Consider the following 22652-nt stretch of genomic DNA (forward strand, 5'->3'; position numbering starts at 1 on the left):
CCTCACAAGGATGTAAGGCTGCTGGTAAATATCATGCCTGGCTGGGTGGCCACTTCCTAGCAATGACCTCCCACTACAGAAGGAGTAGCACAATATTTGATGGACCGCCAGCTGTTTCTATCACAGCTTATGTGGTAGAGAGGATAATCACACCCATTTTACAGATGAGGAAACTAAGATCCAGAGTGTCTGGGCTGGGTCATGGAGCTTGTAAGGCGCAGAGCTGGGACTTCAACTCAAGACTCTGTTGAGCTCAGAGCTCTTACATTCCACTACTACTATATCAATTTAAGATAAGCATTTAGCTTCTTTCAGCTAGAAAATTCTTTAGAACATTTTTTTCCCCTATGGCTTTCCCACTGTGCCTGAAATGCCCGAGTAGGTTATGTCTGGAGACCGTGGTGATGAGGTCATGATGCCAGGCAGGATTTCAGTCTCCAGGATTTTATCCACTTGGAGAAATGATTATCCCCAGAAAGTTGACCCACATTTTGGACTCCTGCCAGAAATCAAGGCATGGTACCATCTGTAAGAGATAAATAAATCAAAATATCATCAGCAGATAACTGTGTACCATCTGCTGCCCTGTCAGTTGAACTGGCAGAGGCCTCTGGAGAATTCCAAGGGAGGGCTTGCCAAGACTCCGCTGCCAGCCTGGATCGCGAGAGGAGAAGCTTCGCACAAGATCTGCTGGCATTTTCCTTTATTCTCTGATCTTGGAGCTGAATTCCTTGAATTCAGCCAGCGAAGGTGTGTGAACTCTTGCCCTTGCCAAACAGTTAAAATTATTTCACATTGGCCAAGGCTGTTGGGGCCAGGACCAGCTCTTCTCTGCTCTCCTTGCAAGTCGAGAGCACCTGCTACAGGGAAAAACGAACCATGAGTCTGCCAGGAGGGTCAGGTTCTTTGGAATCTGCGTCTCAGACCCAAATTCAGAATCAGCCACGTTTGGGTCCTGTTGGCTGGGCACCTGTAGATGTGGTCCCATCCTAGTGGCTGCTGATTTCTCCTGTCCCGTGTGCACTCTTTGGAGGGCGTCCAGGACTTCCCTTGGGGAGAACGGAGTTCTCTGGAACCTGCTGATTCTGCAAGGAGGCCGTTGTGGCCAAATGCAGAGGCTTTGCTGAGCTGGCTCAGTTTGAACCCTGGCTCCACCATGGGCTAAGTGAATGTAGACGAGTTTCTTGGTCTTCCTGTTCCTCGGTTTCTTCACCAGTAAATGTGGGCATGGTAGCTTGTAAAATGCGCTGGACCTGGCACCAAGTCCATGCGCCATATATGTTAGCAAATATTTGATGGCTGGCTTTGTGAGACAGGTATGACTGCCTCTTTCTCACCAGTCCCCTCCCCACGAGTCCCCTGACGCCGTTCCCCACCCTGTCCTCCACAGAAACCTCAACTACACCATCTGGTGGGATATGGAATTAAGTCACAGTCCTCAGACCTGGGGATCTGGGGACCCAGCCAAGGACTCTGGTCTCCCCAGCGCCCCTCCCACTTGCTGCCCATCTTCCCACTGCCAGCCAGACCCAGGCTCCTGCGTGTTCATGCCAAGGGCAACTTGGCCGACCCTCAGCACTCCCCAGACCTTCTGCCAGCTTTGGGCATCTGCTTCTGGCCACCCCCCTGCCTTCTGCCTGCACCCCTGCCAGGTTTCCTCCACCTGCTCAGGGTGAGGTCGCACCGTTACAGCCTCCTGCTTCTGGCTTGGAAGGACTTCCTGGTTCTCCTTGGGAAGAGTGCAATGTGTCTCTAACCTAGGATCCAGAGAAGGAATCCAAAACCAAAAATGGATCCTATTACAGAGCCAAGCACAGGACAGGAGTTTGCGTGCCCTCTCCTGTTTTCATCCCTTTTGCAAGCATCCGCTTTGTAAGCCAGGTGTCCGATGACTGCCATTCCGCTGGTGAGGAAGAGGGTCTGAGAGGCAAAGTTGCTCTCTGAGGTCACATGACTAAGAAGAGGCAGAGGAGGGATTTGAACTCGTGTCTTCTGGCCTCTGAGCCCAGACGCCTTCATTTGCCTATGAAGAGCACCCTTTTTAAGGACAGAGCCTTGAGAACTCAGATGAGTGACAATGGTGGAGTCAGCAGCCCATCAAGCTGGTCCTTCTGCAGATGTCATCTGGTGGTTTAAATCCCAAGGGGAGATGTCTTGTTTTGCCTTGCTTGGCCTTGGAAATGAACCCTCCAACCAAATAAATAAAAACCATTGTTCCCCCACAGTCTCACAGCTAACAGGTGGCAGAGCTGGGATTTGAACTCAGGTCCCTTTGCAGTCAGAGCCTGGGCTTTTCACCAGGGAACACACACTGCTGGCCTCGGCGTGCCCCGGTGCATGTGGCGCCACTTGCCACGGCCACACCCCTGCCTTTTCCACAAGTAGACTGGACCCAGAGTAGGGACTGTGGGGTGGGCTTCCTGGCATCAGGCTGGAGTGGTGAGCCAGAGCGGGGGCAGCTGTGACCTGGCCGGTTGTGTTCACGGTGGATTCCTGGAAGCCTCCTTTCTGCTGGGGACGCATGCCAGGTGCTCCCGTTGGGGCCGGATTGATGCGCCCGCTGGCAAGCTCCGGCCGCTATGCTGAGGGCAGTTTCTGAGGCTCCCCTTCCCCGCCCTCAGCTCAGCTGCATCCCTGCAGACAGTGGGTCAGAAGCTGTCAGCAGGGAGGGCGGGTCGGGGCCTCTGAGGTTAGATCTTTTCTTCCCGCGCTGCCAAAAGCCACCGGCCCCATGCGGTGATGTCACAGAGTCTAGGAAGAAATGACCTTCCATTTGTCTTTTCTGAGCAAGGGAGCAAACCCTTAGAAAAAGACATTTAGACACAACTTCTGGGATTTGTTTCAAGATAACCCCATGGGATGGGGACTATGGGCATAAAGAGACAGGACTGGCTGTAGAGTGACGCTTCCAAGCTGGGGGTGGGGACATGGGTCTCATTGCACTAGTCTCTCTGCTTTTGTACAAGATGGGAATTTCCCATAATAAAATGCTTAAGAAGGACATTTCAGAGACACTGTTGATTTGCCCGAGGCCAGGAATCTTGTCTGGCCATGGAATGTCCTGAGTCTCTGTCCTGCTTCTGGACAATTAGTCCCTTGCACGATGGAAAGAGCTTTGGAAAGACAGGGAGCTGAGCCCACATCTTGATTCTGCCACCTCCTGGCCGTGTAACCTTGGGTGGATCACTTTGCCTGTGTGAGCCTCACTTCCTCATCTGTAAAATGGGGCTAGATACTGATCATATTCAGTTGTGATGCATGCCAGGTTTGTCGCGTGATGCTTGTCCTGGTCTCTCCTAGGGTCATTGGATCCTGGTTCTTAAGCAACATAACACATTATAGCTTCCACCTGCTGGTGGGGGAGATCTGCCATTTTCAGCCCCCAAGGGGGCTAAGCCAGAGGGGCCAAGCCAGAGGGACCAAGCTCTGCCTGAGATAGAGTGAGACAATATAATGAGAGATATTGTGATAAAATAACAGAAATTCAGAGCAGGGAGACATCTCTTTTGCGGGGAGGGTAGGTGCTTGGTGAACAAGGCAGTCTTCTTGGTGGGAGTGTAGTGTGGGCATTGAGTTGGATCCTGAAGGTGAGGGATGGCTCAGATACCGAGAAGTGGAAGGAGAGATGTTGAGGTGGAGAGGTGGAAAAATGTAAGGCTATACATTGGAAGCCCTCAGGCATAAAGCAGCAGGAAAGGAGGGGGTGTGTGACGTTCAAAGAGTTGTGTCCAGGCGATATTCAGACATCCATGCATTGTGGCAGGCGTGAGACTGAGTATGGCTGTCCCATGGGGCTCCTCCTTGTCACTCAATAGGGAAGACACCCCCTTTCTGTTTCGCCCCGAGACCCTCCAGCTCAGCTCAGCTTCCTGTCTCACCTTTGCCTCCACACCTGTGGGGTCCTACAGACTGGAATCCCCCATTTGGTGTAATTCTTTATGAAATGCTCTTCATTTTTTCGTTACCCTACGATCATGCCTGGAGCCCCTGTTACTGTCCCAGGCATTGAAGATGCAGCAGTGAGTGGGACCTGTGGTCCCAGAGCTTCGAGTTGTTGCAAAAGCGGAGACTCTAGGCAGTTATTCAGAAGAGCTGGGGGATGCCCTTCTGTGGAACAAGGATTTCGAGTGGCTGATTAACATATACTTTAATATAAGAATGGAAGAGCGTCAAGGGCAGGGACTTACCTTTTGGTTCACTGTTCTCTTCCCCCAGCACCTAGAACAGCGCCTGGCACATGGGAGGCGCCCAGTAAATGTTGGTTGAATACCATTGTATGAATACGAAGCAGTGGCAGTGGGTATCTAAGAGAAGAATGTTTGTCAGGATCGGAATTCATTCAAACACTTCCCCACATCACTGCTTGATGTGCTTTGGAATCCTAGAATTCAGAGAGAGAGAGAGAGAGAGAGAGGAAGAGGGTGGGTAAGGAGGAATGGGGAGTCGGGGAGAATTCTGCATGATTGCATCCTTTCCTGGCACGCAGCCTCCAACCTGCAACAGAATGTGGTCAGGACCACGGTCAGCACCTATCTGCTTGGGAATAACGCCCACAGCCCAGAAGTCCCTCATACATCCCGCGGAGGACACAGACAATAAACAAATAATCAAATACATACAGAAGATTATTTCAGATAGTGGTGGTGGAAGTCTGTCCTCCAACGTCTCTCAGCCGGGGAGGCCGGGGGTGGGACTGGTGGTGGTGGCGGGGTGGGAGGAAGGGGGGATGGGAAGAAAAGGGGAGTTGGTGGCCGGGGAGACTGCCCTCCGCAGATGGAATGACCCCTGTGCCCTTTGGTTTCTCGTTGGTTCTGGCCAGTGGGAGGAGATAGTAGGAAATCAGAAGGCTGGGGTATTTCCCCCCTCTCCTGCCTCACTTTCTCCCTGTTGAGGTTTGGGCAGTAATGCGTTCCTCTAAGGAGTGGTTCTCAAAACAGGTTCCCAGACCAGCAGCATCAGCAGCACCTGGGAACTTCTTACAAATGCAGATTCTTGAGTCCCACTCTCGGCTGGGAGAGGTGAGCCATATCTGCTATTGCTAGGCCCTCACCCCTCTCCACCCTTCCGGGAAGACTCCCTTCACTCAGTTGTCTTCAGTGAGCTCTTTCTGGGGTGCCCGACTGGTCCAGGTGGTCAGGAGGTCACTTCATATTCCTTTAGACAGGGTACACCCTCGCTAGTTTACCCACTCCCCTCTGGCTTGCCTCGGTCACTGCCAGCCATTGAAATCTCATGAATGGGCCAGTCACCCTTGCATTGGGGCTAGGCACCAAGCCCCCCCATCGGTCACCTGTCTTGGGGCAATGTGCAGAGATGAGGACCCCTTACAGGAGGTGGTGTGGGTATGAATACGTACTCTCACTTCTTACAGGAAAGGAATCTCCCATTACTTTATTTCCCGAATCTAATCGGACTGAGCTTCCCCTCTCCAAGGTAGGGAGAAATTCAGGCCCCACATAATTGTGGCTTCTCGTCAGCCCCTGGGGCACAGGAAGTCTTCAGAACTTTGGGGGAGAGCCTTCTAGTTTTTTCCTGCCCTTGTTCCTCCCTGCACTAATGGTTTTCCGGTTCCAGAGGGGTGCAGGAGTTTTGCTAAGCCTCTGAGCCCAGAACCCGATGTCCAGCTTTCTCAGGTTGGTTTCCTGGAAGTTTCTGACATCTCCTAGGGGTCTGGGGAGGTCCTGCAGCTCGTGGATCCCCAAAACATTTTCCCTGCTGGACCCACCCTCTTCCTGCACAAATTCCCACTTTCTGCGTCCTCTCTGAAGTGGGACAGCATTACCCTCCAGTGGACCTCTGGGAACAAACACAGTGGGTCTTTAAGGAACTTTCCTTCCAGGGGATGAGATGCTCTCTTTTGCCTTCTCAATTCTTAGTAGCTTCTTAGTAGCTCACTGTGAGCCAAAGGGAATCAGAGTGAGAGGAAGCAATGGGAGAGGGCAACTTCAAGGGAAAAAATAAGGGAATTACTGGACAGTGTCCATAGGTTTGGGGAAGACATGGGACAGTGCAGGGCCACATCCCAGGCACAAGCTCATGGGGGAACCATACGTCCCGTCCTTGCCGCTGCCACTTGGCAGTGTGGATTCCTGCCCACTGAGCTGCCCTAGCTGTACCACCTGGTGGTGGCCACCATGCCTACTGGTCCACTCTGTTATAGGTACTACGGAAACACTAGCATTGGTGGTTTTCACCTTTTACAGATAGGGAACTGAGGCACCAGAAGGTTAATATATTGAGTCATACGTCTAGTAAGTGATGGAGCCACGCTGAACACAGGCAGTTCTGGCAACAGGGGCCCTGCTCTCAGCCCTACTCCTCACCTCCACCCACCATGATGGTGGTTTGTTCATCAGTCTGATCTCTCAGTAGACTGCAGAGGCCATGCCCCTTGTTTCCTCTGAGTCCTGTTTGTTGACAATGATGACAATAGCCACCAATTCCTAAGCACCCACTCTGGTCTAGGCATCATATCTAAGCTCTGTGCCCCTGTCAGGTCTTTACAATGCCCCTATAGGTTCTGCACCCATTAAAAATTCAAGAAAATCAAGGCACAGAAAGACTGGGAACTCACATGGCAGGAAATGACAGGGCCGGGATTTGAATCCAGCTCTGCTGATCCCAGAACTTAGGTTCTTGTCTCCTCTGCTGTTCTGACCCACAGACACTGTTGCGTGGAGGAGTGTCCATTGCAATACATTGATCCATCACTAAGATGACTTACTCTTGTTTTTTTAATGTTGCAAATAGATTTTTTTTTTTACAAGTCAGATTGGAGTACGGATCTCAGGTTAGCTGCATGCTGGAATTACTTGGGGAGTTTTTAAAACCCCACGGAAGTTTAGGCCCCACAGCGATCAATTAAATCATGGTCTCTCTGGGTGAGGCTTGGGCTTCGAAGGGCTGAGAACCACTTACTTAAGTTGGATGAACTCTAGGATCCTTCCCAGCTTTCATGTTCTAGGGTTCACAGAAGGTACGCTGCCATCAGGTGGCAGTAACAAGCCACAGCTCCATGATCTAATTGACAAGCCTCAGTCTGAAGAGATAAAGTGCTCTTGTCTTTAGTTTTATTCCCCAATTAAATCTTTTAGTTAAACATATCAACTTAATGATAATTGACGAAGATGTTTTAAAGGCTACTTCTAAAAGCAATAAGACAATATGGTACAGTTTGATATCTTTCACACAAATGGTTAGCCAGTTTTTACCATGAGGAACAGGGTTTGGAGAAAAAACTTCCTCTGTGTTTGGATTTCAGTTATTAGACCATTGAAATATCCATTCTTCCTTATGTCATTACTATGATTTTTTCTTAAACTTCAGCATTGACCATGTCTGCTCAAACATCTTCTATTCAGTCTTGTCCCTGAATCAGAAATAGAAGTGTGAGAGCCATTTCATTTGGCCCTTGGTGGGTTTTCCCTGTCTACACTGGTGTGTGGGTGGGTAAATGTTCTCAAGGGGATTCCTTTCAGGATCTGGCAGCTCTACTCAGTGGGAATGGCCGGCTGCAGTAGGAAGTTCTGACATAGCAAATTGGAATAGATAGCTGGAAAATTTTTAGGGTATGGAATTTGGAGTCTACAGATTTGGACTGTGTACCGCTCCATCATTACTGGCTGTGTGGTCTTGGGCAAGTCACTGAAAGCTCAGAGCCTCAGTTTGCTTGTCTCTAAATAGGGATTCTCAGAGCTGCATCATTGCAGGTTATTATGGGATCAAAGAGAAGGCAAACACAATTTTACAATAAAACCACTCAACAAGTTAGGAATTAGAGGAATGTCCTCAACCTGGTAAAGATTATCTATGAAAAACCTATAGTAAACATCATACTTCATAGTATAAGAATGATTTCTCCCTAAGATCAGGAACAAGACAAGGACATTTGCTCCTGCCACTTCTATTCAATATTATGCTGGAGATTTTAGCCAGAGGAAATAGGCAAGAAAAGGAAATAGAAGATGTCAAGATTAGAAAAGGAGACGTAAAACTATCTCTATTTGTGGATAACATGATCTTGTATATAGTAAATCGTAAGACTCCACTGAAAACTATTAGAACTCATAAGAAAATTCAGCAAGATTTCAGGGTACCACACCAATATACATCAAATTATCATATTTTTATACTGTAGCAATGAATATTCTGAAAATGGAATTAAGAAAACAATCCCATGTACAATAGCATTAGAAAGAATAAAATTCTTAGGAATAAATCTAACAATAGAAGTGCAAAACTTATATTCCATAAATTATAGAACATTACAGAAGAAACTAAAGAGGATCTAAATAAATGGAAAGACATCCCATGTTCATGGATTGGAAAACTTAATATTATTAAAATGGCAATATTCCCCAAATTGATCTACAGACTCAGTACAATTCTTATTAAAATTCTAACTGGCATGGTTCCTGGCTGTCTTAGTCAGTAGAGAATGCAATTCTTGATCTCTGGGTTGTAAGTTCAAATCCCATACTGGGTAGAGATTACTTAAAAATAAAAATCTTAAAAGAAAAATCCAGCTCTCTTTTTTCCCCCCAGAAATAACAAGTTGATTTTAAAATCCATATAGAGTGGTGCTGGATGGCTCTGTTGGTTAAGTGTCTGAATCTTGATTTGACTCAGGTCATGATCTCAGGGTTGTGGGATCGAGGCCCACGTCAAGCTCTGTGCTCAGTGGGAAGTCTGCTGGAAATTCTCTCTTTTTCTCCCTCTGTCCCTCTCCACCCCTAAAATAAATAAGTAAATCTTAAAAAAACACAAAATTCATATATGGAAATGCAAGAGACCCAGAATGGCCAAAATCAGAAAAAAAAGTAATAAAAACAAACAAACAAACAACAGTGTGGTACCAGTATGAGGTTAGATATATAGATCAATGGAATAGAATTGAGAGAACAAAATAAAGTCTCCCATTTATAGTCAATTAATTTTTGACATCTAGATGGAGGATGGTGGCTGGAAACTTGGAAGGGGTGAGAAGTGGTCGGAGTCTAGATATACTGCCAAACCAGAGCCACAGATCAGATGTGGAGGTATGAGACAAGGAGATCAAGGTTGATGCCAGGGTTTGGGCTTGAGCATGCGGGAGGACGGAGTTGTCTTTTCCCGAGCTGGGGACACACTGAGGATACGAGGTGCGCCCTCATGGTGCTCACAACTTGTGGGCCGCCGACCCAAGGATCATATGCAAAAAATGGAATCATAAGGCGACTGGTGTTGGAGAGGGCCAGGGCACCATGAGAGCTCATGATAGGGGAAGCGTGTCCCCCGCTGGGGGAAGAGCACATGTGAGGGTTCGTGGTGGAGTGTCGGGCTTGAGTGTAGGGGTCCCCATGAAGGAACTTGAGCTTCATTCTTTGGGAAGTCATCAGAGGGTTTGAGCAAGAATGTATATGCCTGCGTGCATGTGTGACGTGATCAGAGCCATGTGTCCTGGCACCTTCCATCTGGTCACGACAGTGTGGAGCCCTGGGGAGCCCAGTGAGGGGTTGCCTTTCTCCTGCTGGGTCTGGATGGGGTGGGGGTTGTGGAAGGGGCCCGAGGGCGTGGAGCAGGTACAAGCCACCTGGCTGGATGGGTTGGATTGGGGGTGAGCCCGGAGACCATATCCCCGATGCTGGTTAGCTGAGTTTGCAGGTTTGCTGTCCACAATTCCCTCAGGGAGACTGAGTTTCCAGGAATAAGGGTTAGAGAGACTTGGTGCTCAGTGACTAGGCTCAGGGAAGGGGAGAGGCAAAAGCCTGAAGCTCTCACTTCCACTCACATTCTGAAAACCCTTCTTTTCTTTTTGAAGGTGAAAAATGTCGCAGCTTCATTGACCTGGCCCCAGCATCGGAGAAGGGTAAGTGTGGCCCCCCATCAGGTGTGCAAGCCCAGAGCCCTTCAGAGACCCTTCCTGCCCAGGTGGCTTCCCACAGCCCAGTGAGGATTTCTCCAGCAGCGTCCCTGGGTGTTGGCTCCCCAAAGAGCCATAATCTTGAGCAGTCGGGAAGGGGATAGAGGAGGGGGAAGATCACCTTGTCCTTCCCCCGAGTGGGGTGATCCTGAGAGTCATTATGCTTTCATACTTCCAGTGCACACCAGGATTTGGGGGGGAGGTAGGATGGGTGTGAGGAAGCTGGGATCAGGCTACACCAGTGTTGGGGTTACTGCATCCCAGCTGCAGGATTTGACCTGGGTGGGGGAGTCCACCCACCCAGGTGCACCCACATCTGGACAAACCAGATGTCCTGTGTCTGTCACTCCCTAGTGCACAGAGCCCGAGAGCAGAGATTCTGCTCAGATAGGATGGTCAGGGGCTGGCCCCAGGTCACGTGTGGGGCTAGCACAGCAGTCAGGATTAGCTTTAGCTGTAGGGAATGGTGGTCCAATATAGTCGGCTTCAGAAGAGAAATGTGCATTGCTTTTATTAAAGTTTCAAAGTAGGGGGTGCCTGGGTGAGTGAGTTAAGTCTCTGCCTTTTGCTCAGGTCATGATCTCAGGGTCCTGGGATCGAGCCCCACATTGGGCTCTCTGCTCAGCAGGAAGCCTGCTTCCTCCTCTGCCTGCCTCTCTGCATACCTGTGATCTCTCTGTCAAATAAATAAATAAAATCTAAAGTTTTAAAGAAGGCAATCCAGAATGGCTCTGGTCCAGAACCTTGCTGCCCCTTTCCATTGTCTCTGTGCTTCGGTCTTCATGGTCTAAGATGGCAGCTGGTGCTCCAGCTGTCACACCTGCCTTCTGGGCAGCAGCTTAGAGGGGGCAAAGGAGAAAAGGCAAAGCTTGCATGTCAGCTCCAAGGTTTCTAGAAGTTGCCCATAGCACCTGCTCATGCCTCCTTGGCCGGAGCTTGATCCCAGGGCCAGACTCAGCTGCAAGGGAGGCTGGGAAATGAAGTCGTTATCCTGGCGGCCATGCGCTCAGCTAAGTCAGGGGCTTTATTTTTATGGGAGGGCAAGGGAGCAGATGCTGGAGGACGTGCTGGCCAAGGAACATAGGGGCTTGGCCGCCTCCGGACCTGCCTACTCCCTGCCGCCAAGGAGGAGGACAGCCAGGAGTAAGCAAGTGTGCTGGTGTGTCTTCTAAAAGCCTGGAGATTAGAAGAGAGCTCTGGTTCTGGGTGCCAGGGTGGGGAAACTGAAGCAGAAGTCCAGTCCTAGAAACTGTCCAGCAAGGGGGAATCTTGGGTGCCTGGCTCAGGAGAAATGCTCAACCAGGGATTGGGGGCCACTGACGCCCCCTGCTGGTGGGGCCGGGCTCCCTGCTTCCCTGCGGTGAGTGGAGGGTCAGACGTCCTGTCTCTGACCCATCCCGGGTCTTGGTAGAGGCGGCACGGGCGAGGGGGCCATGTGCCATGGAGGCTGGTGAGGTTCATGTCTTGCAGACACTATCCCCTTGCTGACCTCCAGCCGAGTGGCAGCTCGTGAGGAGGGGACCCCCAGGCATAGGAAAAGACTTAGCCACACCCCCCTGAGCAGGCTTTAGGCAGCGGGGAGCTGCTGGCTCAGTTACTTTCCTGGTTTCTCAGCGACGGCGCCCCGTTTGGCTGCTGCAGGTGGCCACCCCTAAAGTTTTGAGCTGAGTATCTGGGCCCCGGCTTCCAAGCTGAGGTCAAGAAGCGCGAGGAATACCACAGCTAACACATGCGCATGCGCGCCGAGCTGTGGTCCCTCCGTGCTCGGCTCTGTGCTCCCAGGCAGTAAACGAGAAGGACCTTGGGAGGAAGAGGATGACAAACTCACCCCACTGCCAGCTGAGGAATCTGCGCCTTTCAGAAATCAAGCCACCTGAAGTGTCCCTCCCCAGGCGGGGCCGAGCCCAGGCTTCAGAAACCCCTCTGCTGTCCTGCGTCTTACAAGCCCCTACTCGGAGGCGGCCCCTCACCAGGGCTCAGCCAAAAACCGCAAGACCTTGGAGCTCCGGGGTCCCCTGGGCTCCCCGTCTGGCTTCTAGGAAGCACGACCTGGGTGTGCACGCGTAAGCGTGCTTGTGTGTCAGGGGCAGGGTGAGCGTATGCATGCACGAGCAGGTCCTCCCGTGGATAGGTGCCCACGGGTCTCCTGCGTGTGCCCGCACGCCTGCTGGTGGCTGAGCATGCACACACATGTGCCCGTATGAACGTGTATGGGCTCGCATGCCCGGCTGAGTCCGTGCATGTGTGTGTTTCCAAGGGTGAACCTGCATGGGTGTGTGCACGCACGTGTGAACGCATGTGGTGTGTGTACACGTGTGTCTCTGTACGGTGGCACGTGGGTTGCTTGTCCTCCTCCTGGGGACATTTGATCTTTATTCTTGCTTCTTCTAGGAGGACCGAGAGCCCCAGAGAGATGGTATCTTTGTGTTTTACTGGCCTTGTGATTTTTCTTTCGGGGCTTGGCGGCCATGCCAAGGACCTTCTGGCTGCGTGTGTAAAAATGTTTATAAGGAGGCTGAGTGGGTTGGCTTTGCCACCAAGTGGCAGGACGATTTGCATGTACTCACTGCCTGTCAAGCACTTCAGCTGTCCCTTGGATCAGCGGGCTTTGTCACACAGCTGCCCATCCCCAACCTGGCCCTCCAGATCCTGTGCTCACCTCCCATCAGGACTGTCTGTCTCACAGACACGGACCCCCAGCCGTGGAGGTGGCGTGTGTGGTTTGAGGCCACAGCGGGAGTCTGGGGCTGGTGTTCGAGCCCAGGTGTGTTCTCTCCCAAAGCACACTCTCCTCCTGCATTCTCGTCCCTGCACACGCTCCCTCTGTGACTTACCTTCTGGTCCGCCAGATATGGCAATAATCATGGGACTCACGCTAATTGGCTTGAGGCAGTGCTTACTGCGTGCTGAGCGCTGCTCTGAGAACTTTACATGCATTGGCTCATTTTATTTGGTTTATTTTTAAAATTTTAAAAAATATTTTATTTATTTGAGAGACAGCGAAAGTGAGAGAGATCACAGAGGGCGAGGGAGAAGCGGGCTCCCTGCTCCGCGGGAAGCCCGATGCAGGGCTGGATCCCAGCAGCCCAAGATCATGACCTGAGCCGAAGGCAGACGTTTAATGACTGAGCCACCCAGGCGCCCCCCCCCCCCGCATTGGCTCATTTTAATCCTTATTTCACAGATGAGGAAACTGAGGCATCGAGTGTTAATTGACTTGCCTGAGGTCATACAGATAAGATGCTGGGGTTTGAACCTGAGTGGTTTGGCTCTTAAATGCCTGGTTCTTCTGAAAAGCTAGACCTTCCAAGACTCCGCGAGTGTGTGTGTGTGTGTGTGTGTGTGTGTGTGTGTGTGATGCGCGTTTCTTCCCCTTCCTCCTTCACCAAGACCTCTGAGTTCAGAGTGTTCTCAGGCCAGTGCTCCCCTTCTTTTCTTGACCTCCTTCCACCTGGCAAGCCACAGTCATGCTTTCAAAGACCTTCACAGACAGCACCCACTCTTTGCCATTTTCTTCAGTACCCTCTCAGCCCTTGCTTCCCGACCTGTCCCCTGGAAAAAATAGCTGTCCATCATCGGTATTTTTACCACGACACGCATTTTTCTTCGTTGGTGCCTGACCGTTGTAGTTTTGTGCTTCACATGGGAAATATCTTTTTGTTTTATACTAGCCTAAGCCCCATTCATTTTTCATCTGGATTCCTGCCACAATCTCTTAACTGCTTACCTCCTTTCATTCTTGCCCCCGGATTCACTTGTGTCAGAATGATCTTTTTAAGGCATAAGTCATCTCATGTGAATCCCTGTTTAAAGCCCTCCCTTGGCTTCCATCGCACTTTCAGAGAAAAAGCAAACATTCTCATGGAGGCCTGTGAGGTCTGTGGGATCTGGCCTTGAACTTCTGGGTCTCATCTCTTGCAATATCCTCTCCCTCACCACACTCCAGCTCCCCCAAATCCTGATGGTTCCTTGAGTCAGCCAAACGAGTGTGTGCCTCAGGACCTTTGCACTTGTTGTTCCCTGCTCTGGGAATACTGTTCTATCCGCTTTCTGCACAGCTGGTCCCTCTCATCATTCAGATTTTGGTTCAGTGTCACAGAGGGAGCCTTCTTTGAGCATCCTCTCATCGCAGCCCTTCCTCCTTCTAAGTCCCTCTCCACCCCTGCACGTCACTTATTCCTGTCTACAGTGTAGAGGGTCAGCTCCCTGAGGGCAGGGATTTTTGTCTCCTTTGTGACTCACTGTGTCCCCGGTACCCAGGAGCAAAGCCTGTTGAGTGGATGAAAAATGAACATGGGTTTTAACAGCATACACTCTTGTTATAAAAATTACAATGATCCTTAAATGCATAAATGAGAAATGAGAGTCTCTTATGAGCCCACTAGATATTCTCTAATAATGGTTTGGTTTATTAGTCCTTGACGATGATAGATAGATGTAGACAGCTAGGTATGTAACACACACATACATATACATACATAAATACTTGTATATAAAATCATGAATTGTTTTTCATACCAGTGCATAAGACCACCCCCATCTTTTGGAACAACTGTAAAATCATGTAGAGACAAATTGTGTAAGCAGTCCGATAGCTGGACACAGAGACTGTCCCCCCCTGCACTCCGGGCCTTCAGTATCAGAGCTGAGTAACAGTTACTTGTACCCACATCTTTCTCTGCCACAGGGCTGGGGGCCTCTGAAGATAGCAGGGGTTTCTTATTTACCTCCTGGGGCCTCAGGGAGCCGGGCCAGCCCCAGAGCAGCCCTGGCAGAAGAGTGGACTAAGACTTGAACAAAGGCCGTGGGAGGCAGAGGAGGAGGAGGGTGAATTAAAGATGTCTGAACAATGTATCAGGATGAAATGTGCCAGCAGTGTCTGTACGCTGTGAACTTGATGTTGAAAATGCCGAGGAAACGCTTCTCGCGCTGTCTTGTCTTCCTCTTCCCTTGTCTCTCAAAATGTCAGTCTCTTGTTCACGGGGGCCAGATTCTCCTACCAAATAAATGCAACCATGTGGGTGGTCTTCGAACCTAGCGCGCTGGTCGGCGACATCCACCATAATGCTGGGTGACAAGCCATCCTGGAGCTCAGGGGCATTCAGCATGTGGTTTTGGCTCACGTGTTTGTGGGTTGACTTGGTTATAGGTTGTCTTGGTTCCAGGATGTATTCTGGGCTCAGTCACGTCTGTTCGACGTGTGTTCTTTCTGGGCGGCCAGGAAGAATGGACAGAAATGTAAGGGATCAGGGTACCTGGGTGGCTCAGTTGGTTGAGTGTCTGACTTTGGCTGGGGCCCTGATCTCACAGTCCTGGGTCTGAGCCCTGCATAGGGCTCTGCGCTCAGCGGGGAGTTTGCTTCCTCCTCTCCCTCTGCGTCCCCTTGCAGTCATGCTCTCTCTCTCAAATAAATCAGTAAAATCTTAAAAAAAAGGAAAGAAAGGAAGAAAAGAAGGAAGGAAGGAAGGAAGGAAGAAAGAAATGCAAAGTGGCTAAGGGCACAAACCCATTTAAGACCTTAAAACACCATCGTGTCTGCTCACAGCCCATTGGCTAAAGCAAGTCACATGGTTGTGTCCAACATCGAGGAGGCAAGAAATACACTGACCGCGGGGTTCAAGGGTGGCTGGCAGCTTGTTGTGCTGGAAACGGCTCAGGTGGGTTTCCAGGTGTATGTGTGCACCTGATCCTCCCTGCTTTGCTGCTTAAGGTCTCCTCTGGTCATTGTCTTCCCAAAGAGACCTCTTGATTTCTCCACAAGGGACCTAAATGTTTGGGTGCATTTCCTTGCTGAGCACCAACGGAGCGGCCTCTGCGTGCTAGTCAGTCTCACACATGCCTTTCAATTGACAAACATTTCCTGAGCATCCACCACGTGGCAGGCTCCGGGCTAGGCGTTGGGGTGCAAACAGGAACCAGGCGGAAGTCTCTCCCTGTAGGTGTGGGAGCGAGCTAAGGAAATGCTTAGCAGCCACGGTGGAAGGGCTCAGGCAGAGGAAGAAAGAATCTGGGCCTGCACTGGGAGAGCCAGGAAGGATATGATTCTGCCACCCGAGATCCCTGCAGAGAGGCTGGGAAGATGTCTCGGTTTTCCTCCTTTTATATCATCAACAGGATGCCCTGGGAAGGATTGGTCCCAAGGCACCTGTCAAGGTGTGATGTGGGGAGTGTCCCCAGTTCCTAACTCCCAGTTTGGAGCTTCCCATCATGGGGTCCATGGAGCTTTCACTGTGAATGAATGAAAAATGAATGAGCGAATGAATGAATGAGCTAATTGAGCCTCCCGTGATTTACGGCCGTCATCAAGCTGCACCGATATCTTCCTGTCTGCTCTTCCTCAGTGCCCACCAGCACACACAGCAGAATATGATTCAGAAAGGGGGGGTGAGCCGTCTACAGCTGCTCATAGCAGCACGGATTTGGGCAAAAGAAGCCAGATTCATGAGAATACAGACTATATGACTCCATTTATATAAAACTGGAAAACAGAGTGAGACTGTACCATGAGAAGTCAGGGTTAGACCAAAGGGTGTGCAGAGGGCGTGGACAGCTGGCGATGATCTGATCCTTGGTCTGTGCGCTAGTTACACAGACGTGTTTAGTTTAGGAAAATTCATCAAGCCATATACTTGGGATAGATGCACTTTTCCTGTCTCTATGTGATACTCCAAGAAAAAGTAAAACAAAAATTTCCCACACTGAATTCTAAATGATCCTTCTAAAGTGAAAATCCGACTGTATCAGGATTCTGCTTGGAACCCCTTCCCTGGTTCTTGAATGTAAATATGCTGGGATATTTGAACACGGTGTTCATGGCCCTTTGTGATCTGTCTGGAGCTAGTCTGCCCTTTTTTTTTTTTTTTTACTCCACTTCTTACCATCCCTGCGTGGACCCTGGGCTCTAGCCCTGCCTTCCCCCTCGAATAATATACTTCCCTCAAGCTCCCCATCATCTTTTGTGCCTCTGTGCCTTTGCATAAACTGTTCCCTCTCCCCACCTGCCTTTACCACCTCTGTGTACCTTGGAAAACTTCTGTGTATCCTTTAAAACCCAGCTTAGACATGACTTCTCTGTTATAATTTAGATTTTAATTTTTTTTTTTTTAGATAGAATGCACAAGAAAAGGAAGGTAGGAAAGAAGGGAAGGAGGAAAGGAGGGAGGAGCAGGGGCTGTTATAGACCCTGGGTGGTCCATTTTGGTTTGGAAAAATGGAGTCTGACTCGGGAGACTGTGGTCTCCTCTGACCTGCCCTGGGCTAAACTGTGTTAGTCACCCCTGCTCCCGCCTCTGTTTCCCAGCTGGGATTTCTGGCAGCCACCAGCTGGCAGCTTTTTGTGAAACAGTCTCCAAAGCTTGTAGGTTTCATTTGTTTAATATTTCAGGGACGTGTAACAATGTGGTGGCTCCGTGGCTACAATCCCGAGTCTTGCCTGAGTCATTTCTCACTTCTGTTTCTATAATAGTCTCTTGTTGGTTCCCTCAACCTCTCTGTTCTGCGTCCGAAATCGATTTACAATTCTGCTGCTCACTTAATTTATTTAGCGCATTTTATTGATTTATGCCATAGACCTGAAACATGCATAGATCAGAAGAGGCTGAGCAGGGGAAGGGAGAGGACAAGCAACTTTCCCAGCTGCCCGAGATCTGACATTGGAGCTCCACACAGGTTAGCCTGCTGGCCACAGCCCCAGCACGCTGGGTGGCCGGCGTATCCCATGCCTGTGTGTGAGTCCTGGGCGATCTTTCCACTCTGTCTGCCTGGGGAACTCTCGGTCAGCCCTCATGAGCCGGTCCAAAGGTCTCCCCTCTCCGGAGTCCTCCCTTTGCCCCCAGACTGGGTCCGTTACTTCTGTTCCATACCTGGAACATACCTGCAGTCCGGGACCTGACACAGAGAGAGGTCTGATTCTTTCACCCCGTGAGACAGAGACTTCCAAACACAAAGAGGCAGGAGACCAGCCCCAGTGGCTGACACGTCCGTTGTTCCCTCCCACCTGCCGTTCCCAGACAACATCGAGATAATTCCTGCAGCCCTTTGGTGGAGGGTGGGACTCATCAATCATCTGAATGGCCCTGTTCCTCTGTGGAGGCAGCGAGCTCTGGAATCTTAAAGAAAGAGAGCATTTCCTGGTCATTCTCAATAAATGCACACCACGGGCCACCTTACTCGGTGTCATTGATTTCCTGGAGGCAGGGGGGACTGCATCCTTGCTTTTGGGGATGGGCCATGGTGGTTTTGTCCCTTCTGCCTCAGGCCAGTGAGTTGCCTTCCCTGGTGTCAGACCTTGTGCCAGGAGCTGGGACAGGGAGTCACCCCCAGCTCCTGCTCTTCCAGTGTGGGACAGACGAGGAGGAGAGTCACATCTGTGGACCTGGAGCCCAGACAGGTGGGCCAGAGGGCTGTGGAAGGGGCTGATGACGGTGTGGACAGGCTGTGCGGAGGGGTGCCATTCGGGGAGGGTCCTGAAGGACAAATGGCAGTCCTTCTAGGGCTTAAGGGGCCCGGGGGCTGTCATTTAGGGTAGAAGAAATGCCATGTGCAAGAGAGTCCACGTGGCAGGGGCACCACAATCATTTACTGAATGACTGAAGAGTAGAAGGATGGTAGAGCCCAGAGAGGTTAAGTGCCTTGCTCGAGGTCACACAGTAAGTTTAGGTGAGAGTCAGGCTCACTCTCCAGGCTTTTGAGGTCTTTTGGCAGCACCCTGCCCCCACCCCAGTCCTTTCTCCTCCCATCCATCTCTCCCACCACCCTCCAGCATCATTTTCTCCAACAATGCACAGGTCCCTGTCACCTCCCTCCTTCTGAACTGCTAGTTCTGTCACTTTCTGCTCTGAAATTCTGGATTTCCCTAATTACATGCTCTTATTAAAGGTGTTTAAATCCCGATGCCTGGTGGAGGACTGCTCCTGAAGATCACAACATCTAGTAATTGCTTTAGTTGCCTAATTCCAATTATTCAAGATTATCTTTCCAGGTAATTAGATGTCTGGGTAGTCTCGCCTGCTCACTCTCTCAGAGAACGTCATATTAACCCTAAGTGGTGACCAGCTTTCATGTTTCATAATTGGAAACAGTTTCTCCATGGTGAGAAGACTCACTTAAGTGTAAACAGTGGTAATTTAAATTTCTAAATGACTCTGTGGTTTTATCATACTTTGGTGTGAGAAATTAGCTCAGACACTTCAATCCAGACCTTTGCCTGTCTGAGCAGGGGTTTCAGCAGTGGGTGGGGGGCGGGGGATAGGGCTTGCTGAGCTGCACAAGGCCTGTGGAATTTGAAGGATGCTGGCTCCTTTCCATTACCCAGAAAAGTCTTCCCATGGGCTGGGTGTTCTTGGACCTGTCCCCAGAATGGAATTTACAACAAGGTCCTTCTATTTGGCCCAGGTCTTGCATTCGCAAAGAGCTTTAACTTGAGCCACATGATGATTCCTTTAAACGAAGTTAGACAAAGAGCTACGAATCGGGTTCACCATGTTCCGTTGTGCAGGTTACTCACTGTGCAACTCTGTGGGTCATGCTTCATACTGCGGTCTATGTGAATAGCATAAGGTTGGGCAGTGCACAGCCTGTACAACTGTATGTGGGGGCGAGGGATACATAAACAGGGCTAAAAGAAGAGGCCACTCAACATCCCATCTATGCCTACATCTCATTGCTGCACCACACTGCCTGGTATAAGCTGGGAATTTGTGACCCTATTTTGTCATGTTTCCTTGTTTTAATCAATATAATTTCATCGGTATAATTTAGGAACAGTGAATTGCATAGGTTTTAAATGTACAATTCACTGAGTTTTAGGAAATACATGTAACCCAGACCCCTGCCAAGATACAGAACTGTGGCCTGCACCCTGGGCATGTGACCTGTACCATCACATAACGTCCCATGCACAGAAGGGACTCACATTTGGTTAAATGCTCTAGTGTCACTACCTTGAAATTCTCAATAATTTTTTCTAAGTAGGCTCCATGCCCAGCATGGAGCCCAACGTGGGTCCTGAACCCACAACTCTGAGATCAAGAGTCAGACTCTTAATCAACTGAGCCACCCAGGAGCCCCAATTATTTTTTAACAAGGGGTCCTGTGTTTTTATTTTGCACTGCTTTCCCCATTTGGGCTCTGTACACCCCCCCTCCATGTATTCACTTACAATTTCTCTTTACCTTGATTCATTTAGAAAGTCTAATTTTTAAAGCCTCATTCTGAGTAATGGTATCTATCAATTCATGGTTTTAATGTGCCGAGTTATTCTTTCCAAGATGCACTAGAATAAATAATACCTCCCATTTTTTTTCCATTTTGCCAAAATGCCGGACCTGGCAGATCCCCCAACAACCTGCTGAGTTTTGTGCTGCTGGTACACCAAGTCATGGGTGGGGAAACTGAGGCCCAGAGAGATTAAGTCATCTTTCGCAAGACCATACGGGTTGTGACAGCAGAGCGGGGTGGGAACCCCTATCCGGCGGGCGCTGGAGTCCTCGTGCTTCACTGTTCCACTTTAATGCCTCAAGATGAGCTACTAAAATAGAAAAGAATCCTAAAGCGAGGTATGACTGGGAAGGACGGAGGTCTAATGAGAGGGAAGGACAAGTTTTGTGTTGGCCAGACGGGGCTGGGAGGAAGAAAGGGTCGTCACGCCTCGTGGGATGTCCCTTGTGATTCCCCAGAGGCTCACGCTGCGTCTGGCCAACACAAAACTTGTCTTCCCTCTTGGTACATTTCCAGTTCCAAGAAAGGAGTCCAACACCGTCTGGGTCGAAAGGGCACAGAGAGCTGATCTCACCTGCTCCGTTTTGCAGATGAGAAAACTGAGACCCCAAGAAAAAACTCTGCATGGCTGTTGTAGGCTGAGTATAGTGAGCATGCCTACTGTGTGCTCTAAGAAATGGGGTCCCCTCTCTGGGGCAGCTTCCCCCAGGCCAGTCCTGGCAATGCAGTCAGCATGCATGGAGCGCCTGCTGTATACCAGTCCCTTCCAGTCATGTCGTATCATTATTACTCACATCCCCACCCCGGTTCAGGACAGGAAGCTGAGGCTCCAACAGGTTAAGAAACCTGCTTTCGGCCCAGCCAGGGGCAGAGCTGGGATTTAAATGCAGAGTTTCTGAGTGCAGTGTTAATGCAGCGTGTGGGCTCTGGGTTCAGATCCTGGCTCTGCCTTATTGGCCATGGAGGGTGGGCATGCCGCTCATTCCCTTTATGGCTCACTTTCTTCATCTCTAAAAGGGGATTGTAGCATCTGCTTTGTGGGATTCTTCTGACAATGGAATAATCCATGTGAGGGGTTGACGCAGGGTCCGGCTCGGTCAGTGCCAGCTTGAACGCTCCGTTGTATTCCTCCCTCTCCTGGGACTGGCCCCACCAACAAAAAAGTTCACTGGGAAAGGAACTCAGTTTGCATTGATTTCTCCTTATTGAATAATGCAGAGTTCCATTCACTGCTAGATACTTCCATGCCCCTGGTTTCGCTTGATTCTTTCAACAGCCCTTTGGTGATTTCTGGTTTACGCCCAAGGAAACTGAAAAGAGGGGCAACTTGCCTTAGGTCACACAGCAAAGTGATGCCTCCATCCATCAGTCCCCGTGCTGTCTCTACCACACCTCACAGGTTTTTCCACTCTGCTTGGTGCCTCCTGGCTCCTCCTCTGCTCCCCAGGCCCCAAGAGTTCTTTGGTTGGCTTTGCTATGTATTCTGAGCCAGACAGGCAGCCCCGTGGACTCACAGATATCAGGGACTGCGTGGAGCAGAGGGAGGTGGCAGCAGAGGGGACCCACGGCTGCTCCCGCTCCCGACACCCTCTGCTCCTCACGCATCCCATCTGCTGGTTTCTGCAGCCTCTCATTTGCAACCATCTGTCGGGCTTCCCGGAGGTTCTGCGAAGCCCTGGGATATGACACAGAGCCCCCCAAAATATATTGCCTTTTGCCTGATTGAGGAGCAGAGGTCTTCAGGCCCCTGAGACCCTACCCATGCCTCGAAGCCACTAGGAACTACAAACCCAAGAGGGAACCTTTCAGAAGGAATGTTCTAGAAGGCTAAAGCTCCCGCCCCGGTTTGCTGCGCAGGAATTGGCTCCCCAGCCCTGTTGTGGATTCCCCGAGCCAGCCCGACTCCTACAGGCTTCATTTCCCTTATGCTTTCCCCGATCTCATTTTGGGTTGAAAAAAGTCCAGCGTCTCTTGGCAAGGATGCCCCAGCCCCGGCTTGTCCACAGACTCTGGGGCCACTTGGGCTTCTGGCAGTCAGCACGTGTTTTGCCAGACGGGGAGAAATGTGTGGGGTGGGGCAGTGATGAGCAGCTCCTGCACTCAGAAGGGAGCACGGGTGACTTCTCCAAAGCTGGTGTCTGGTTGGTCTCGTTGCTCACTTCCCTGGTCGGGCCCATCTATGCTGGCAAGGCCAGAGGTTGGGGATTTATTCATTAGTTTAAAGCATTTTGGGTTGTTGTCTGTTGTCTGAGTGTGTGTGTCTCTCTGTGTGTTTTGTTTGGTTTTTGGTAACAGCTTTATTGAAACACAACTACTTACCATGTGTTTGACTCCTTGAAGTGTACAGGTCAGTGGCCTTTAATACATTCAATCTTGTACAACCATGGCCACGGTCAATTTTAGAACATTTCCTTCGCCCTGAAGAGAAGCCCTGTTGCCTTAACCTTCCCCTCTCAATCCTCCAGTCCCTACAGACCTCAACAACCAGTGATCTGCTCTCGGTCCCCATCAGTTTGCCAATTCGGGGCACCTA

At 50.3% G+C, this 22652-nt stretch overlaps 1 protein-coding gene across 3 annotated transcripts in view; it reads left to right on the forward strand.

Annotated features, from left to right (window-relative positions):
* The window catches only part of GSG1L (GSG1 like), a 197569-nt gene that overhangs the window by 57119 nt on the left and 117798 nt on the right, over positions 1-22652 (forward strand). For all 3 annotated transcript variants that reach the window (XM_032842683.1, XM_032842684.1, XM_032842685.1), the window contains exon 2: positions 9800-9847. In XM_032842683.1, coding sequence (XP_032698574.1) covers positions 9800-9847 — 48 coding nt within the window. The remainder of the gene's footprint in view (positions 1-9799; positions 9848-22652) is intronic.

The sequence above is a fragment of the Lontra canadensis genome, unplaced genomic scaffold, assembly GCF_010015895.1.
Source record: "Lontra canadensis isolate GAN:19392208 unplaced genomic scaffold, GSC_riverotter_1.0 scaffold132, whole genome shotgun sequence".
NCBI lineage: Eukaryota > Metazoa > Chordata > Mammalia > Carnivora > Mustelidae > Lontra > Lontra canadensis.